Below are 4,944 nucleotides of genomic sequence, written 5' to 3'. Positions count from 1 at the left end.
TCATCAGGAATGGGTGGGCTACTCTTTGGAGGGTCAGTGTGGACCTGTTGGGCTGAATGGCCTGTTTCCACACTGTAGGGAATCTATTTTATTCTCTTGATCAGACAGGGCCATGGGACTAATTCAACCATTTTCTCAATGAGCTAGCATCTCAAGTTGGATGGCCTGAATGGCTCCTTTCCATGGTGTATCATTCTGTGACATGATAATCTCGGAGACAAAAAGGCCATTGATGAAGACAGCTGACAAACAGATTGTGAACAGACTGACTTTGCTGACTCCAGGGGTGTTGGCACGGAGGTGGAACCAGAAATCCAGGCATTCAACTGAACATCCTGTGGGTGCAGGTTCACAGCTCACTGGAGTTAAATTTAAATTCAGCTGGTCAGTTGAGGATGTAGAAACTGTCGGAGTTAACAGTGACTAGCAAACTATCATCAATTGTCATAAAACCCCATCTGGGTCACCAATGTCCTTTAAGGAAGGAAACAGCCATCCTTACCTGGTCTGGCCTACACGTGACTCCAGACCCACAGCAATGTGGGTGACTCTGTCCTTCCCTCTGGAATTGCCAAGGAAGGATGGTTTGGGGGGTGAGTAATGAATTCTGATCTGCTCAGCGATGCTCACATCCCATCAATGAATATAGAAGGAAGCAGGACGAGACAAAGACATGGGTTAGGGAAAGCTGGAAGAGATTGCTGGACCTATTAATGACTGCACAGTTACCATTGGCAGGGCTTTATTATGAAGAGAGGTTGACCAAAGACCTGCACCTCACACAGAGTCAGCTTTTTGTATCCAGGGCGAATAATGTTCACATATCGACCTTGCATTCCTGTACAGTTAAAGATGTCTGTGGCTCCGAGAGCCATGGATTCCACTGTGGCACACCTGAAATAACAGACAGAATGGTGTGAGTGAGCAGAGAGCACACCCACCAGTCACGGTATGAGGACATATTCACCCACTCACTTTGGGCTATTGATGCCACCTTTCCGGCCCGAGTCACCAATCCGGATTTCTGCTCCTGCGATCGCTGCCTCTCTCTCCTTCATGTGGTTGGTTATTTTGATGGACCATATCTGGTACTTTTGGTGGAGGTCCAGTCTCCACCAAGGATCATCCTCCTGCTTCGTAATGGAGCAGGAATCACCAGTCTTCCCATCGATAGCTTTGTTTGCCTGTTGGTGAGTGCTCGATTGAGTAGCATTACCATACACTGCTATATTGGAGGCTGTCAATGATATTCAGTAACGTCAATACTTTCTGCACACCCCAAGGTGTAAAGCCTTAACATTCCTGATCCCCCGCACAGACCCAAGATTCAGCTTGTCTGCACTCCACTCACACCACCTCTCCAATTTCTGATCTCTAGGCCCATACATTCTGTGTCTGTGTGCTTCTCTATCACTTCACATGACCAAGGGGCAGCGCTCTGAAAGCTTGTGATTTCAAATAAAACTGTTGGACATCAACCTGGTGTTGTGGGAATTCTGACCATTTTCAAAGGAGCAGATTGGCAGAGAGTTGATGAACAGCTTAGAGCAGAAAGCTGGTTTTTCAGGAGGATGTTACAGAAACAGAGACACAGGTTGCCAGGGATTTCAAAGCTGCGAAGTTTAAGGTAATACTGATGATAAGAGGTGAGGAGAGCAGATCTCTCATTTAGCCCAGAAATGGCTACAGAGATAGGGAGGTACTGACCGATACAGAACCTGTTGGTCAGTGAGCACAGGGGTTTGCAGTGAACAGGACTTAGGGAGAATTAAAGTCACCTTAGTCTGAGAGGGGGGGAGGTTTAACCTGAGGGTCAGTACGCCTCAGGCAAGGGCAGAGGATGAGAATCAGAATCCTCTCATGGTCACCTCAGCTAGTGCAGGAATTGAACCCACACTGTTAGCATCACTCTGCATTGTCATCCAGCTGTCCAGTCAACTGAGCTAACTGACAGAGTGACAGTTTTAGTAGGCCTCGATTCAACAGTGGGCAGAAAGAGGGGTATAGTTTGGCAGGGAGTGGGTTGGAATGGTGGAGTCTGGAGAGAAAGTGAAGAATTGAATGGCAGAGGCGAGTCAGTGATAGGTCGAGGAATGGAGGACAAGTAAATCACCATCTCAACTCAGAGCTCATTAGGACACCAAATTTACAAATGCTCAGGTTCAGCTTCTGATGATTTGAACAAAGAACAAAGAAAATTTACAGCCCAGAAACAGACCCTTTGGCCCTTCAGGTCTGTGCTAGGGAAAGGAATAGTCAGAGGTACACGCACACACACACACAAACAGACACACAGACACACAGACACACACACACAGACACACATACACATACAAACACACACACGCAGACACACACACATACACACACAGACACACACGCATACACACACACAAACATACACACACAGACACACACACAGACACACAGACACACACAGACACAGACACACACAGACACACAAAGACACAGACACACACATACACACACACAGACACACACGCATACACACACACAAACATACACACACAGACACATGCACAGACACATGCACAGACACACACATACAGACACACATACAGACACACAAAGACACAGACACACACAGACACACACACATAAACAAACACACACATACATATACACACAGACACACACGTATACATACACAGACACACACACGCATGCATACACACAGACACACACATATACACATACACACACGTACACACACAGACATACACACACACAGACACACACATATACATGTACACACACACAGACAGACACACACACAGAAACACATATACACATACACACACAGACACACACATATACACATACACACACGTATACACACATAGACACACACATATACAGGTACACACACACAGACACACACACACAGACAGCACATATACACGTACACACACACAGACACACACATATCCACATACACACACAGACACACACACATATACACGCACACATACACACACACGCATATACACGTACACACACACACAGACACACACACACAGACACACACACACCCACAGGCACACACACAGAGACATACACATACAGACACACACACAGACACACACACAGACACACACATATACACATACACACACATACACACATATACACATACACACATACACACACAGACAGACACACACACAGACACACACATATACATGTACACACACACAGACACGCACATACACGTACACACACACAGACACACACAGAAATGGAGTTGAATTACGGTGCTCACCCAGAGCCGATCCCCCATGAACGATCACCCAGAGACAGGCGAGTGTGCAGACCTGAAGTTGCTCCATGTGAAAGAGACAATGTGTGAAAGGAGTTTTGAAATGGTTGAAGGCTCAATCTGAGCGAGAGATCCCTGTACCTACTTGTTTTTTCAGCAGTGAGTTTATCCCAGGGTGCTGCAGTTAGGCGTCAACTCAGCAACTGGAAGCCTCTGAATGGTTCTCCCTCCCCAGTTAGTGGGTGTGAGAATTATCACGTTCCACTGCTCTCTCTCTCTCTCTCTCTCTCTTTGGGTCCTGGGTGAGACCTGACTGCACGCTACTGCTGTTTTTATAACACATTGTAGTCTGTGAACACATTCAGTGACAACACCTCCACTTTCGTTGACATTTCGGGTCAAGTGACTCTTTTTCAGAACTGGATCGGGAATGTTGACTCAGTTTCTCTCTCCACAGATGCTGCCAGACCTGCTGAGTCACTCCAGTGCTCTCTGTGTGTTTGAGATCTCCAACAGCCACAGTTCAACTTTTGATTGAACATTCCTTTGGTTGGTGTAGTCCAGGGTTCACTTGCTTACGACATTGGGCATGTCCAGCAGCTTTGTCACTGGGACACAATTCTGACAATTGTTTGGGTTCACTCCCTGGAATGAATCTAAGATGGAATAGTCAGTCAAGCAAACCGAACTCTTCCTTCGCAGCCAACCTGTGCACATAAACTCATGGGGAAAGGAGTAGGCCATTCAGCCCGTCGACTCAGCTCCTCCATACTATCCAATCAGGGCTGACTTTGGGCTTCAGCTCCAATTCCCACATCCTCCCTATATCCTTGATCCCTCTGACAACAAACTCGTTTCAAACTTACCTTAAACATATTTCGGGAAGGAACACCCATGTTCCTTGTGTCTGTCTTTCAGCTCTTTTCTCTATTTCTTCAGCCTCTACAATCTATCTCCAGTTTCCACTTGCTGCATCTGTCTGTACTCACAATCTCGAAGTGCACTCTCTATCTGTCTCTGTCTGCACTCTCTGTCTGCCTCTATCTTTATCTGTCTGCACTCTCTATCTGTCCCAGTCTGCCTATCTCAGTTCTAACCTGCAATCTCTGGTGGTTCACAATGGCTGCCTGTTTCTATGTATTGTGCTGTCTCTTTCTGAAGTCTCTGTCTCTGTGTATATCTTCAGCTCTTTTCTGTGATTCTCTGCAGTTTCTGTGTCTGTGTTTGTCTACAATCTCTGTCTGTCTGTCTGCAGCCCTTTTCTCTGTATCTTCTGAAGTCTGTCACTAATTGCAACTCTGACTGTGTGCCTAACTGCAGTCTGCAGTCTCTTCCTTTGTCTGTCTCTATCTGCCTACAGTCTCTCTCGATGATTGTCTACAAATGCCTGAGTCTTTGTCTGATTTAAACTCCTGTTTCAATTTGCATTTCAGTCTACGATCAATCACACCTTTTACTAGTTCAGCTTCAGGTTTATCTGATGAACTGTCTTAAGCAGTCACAGAGTCATAGAGTCCTACAGCACAGAGACAGGCCCTTCAGCCCAAACTGCTCCATACCGACCAAAATGACCACCCACACTAACCCCATTTCCCAACACTTGGCCCACATCCTTCTAATCCTTTCCTATCCATGTATTTGTTCAAATGCCTTTTAAATGTTGT

General features: G+C 46.2%; 1 protein-coding gene across 1 annotated transcript; it reads right to left on the bottom strand.

Annotated features, from left to right (window-relative positions):
• Positions 1-725: 725 nt before the first annotated feature.
• LOC140480304 (pentraxin fusion protein-like) lies at positions 726-4,176 on the bottom strand. The gene is made up of 3 exons (XM_072575008.1): positions 4,147-4,176; positions 976-1,184; positions 726-894 (listed from the first exon to the last, which is right to left on the bottom strand). Exons 1-3 carry the CDS (start codon positions 4,174-4,176, stop codon positions 726-728), a joined length of 408 nt encoding a protein of 135 aa, XP_072431109.1.
• Positions 4,177-4,944: the final 768 nt, after the last annotated feature.

This window comes from Chiloscyllium punctatum, chromosome 8 (genome assembly GCF_047496795.1).
Source record: "Chiloscyllium punctatum isolate Juve2018m chromosome 8, sChiPun1.3, whole genome shotgun sequence".
NCBI lineage: Eukaryota > Metazoa > Chordata > Chondrichthyes > Orectolobiformes > Hemiscylliidae > Chiloscyllium > Chiloscyllium punctatum.
This window is presented reverse-complemented; position numbering and strand designations above follow the sequence as displayed.

What these genes read in the sequence shown, in the direction of transcription:
- LOC140480304 (XM_072575008.1), bottom strand. Translation starts at nt 4,176, where the DNA reads ATGGGTGTTCCTTCCCGAAATATGTTTAAG. An exon ending in CTTCCCGAAATATGTTTAAG is followed by an intron (nt 1,185 to 4,146) that starts GTAAGTTTGAAA and finishes ACTCACCAACAG; the next exon opens with GCAAACAAAGCTATCGATGG. An exon ending in GGTGGCATCAATAGCCCAAA is followed by an intron (nt 895 to 975) that starts GTGAGTGGGTGA and finishes CTGTTATTTCAG; the next exon opens with GTGTGCCACAGTGGAATCCA.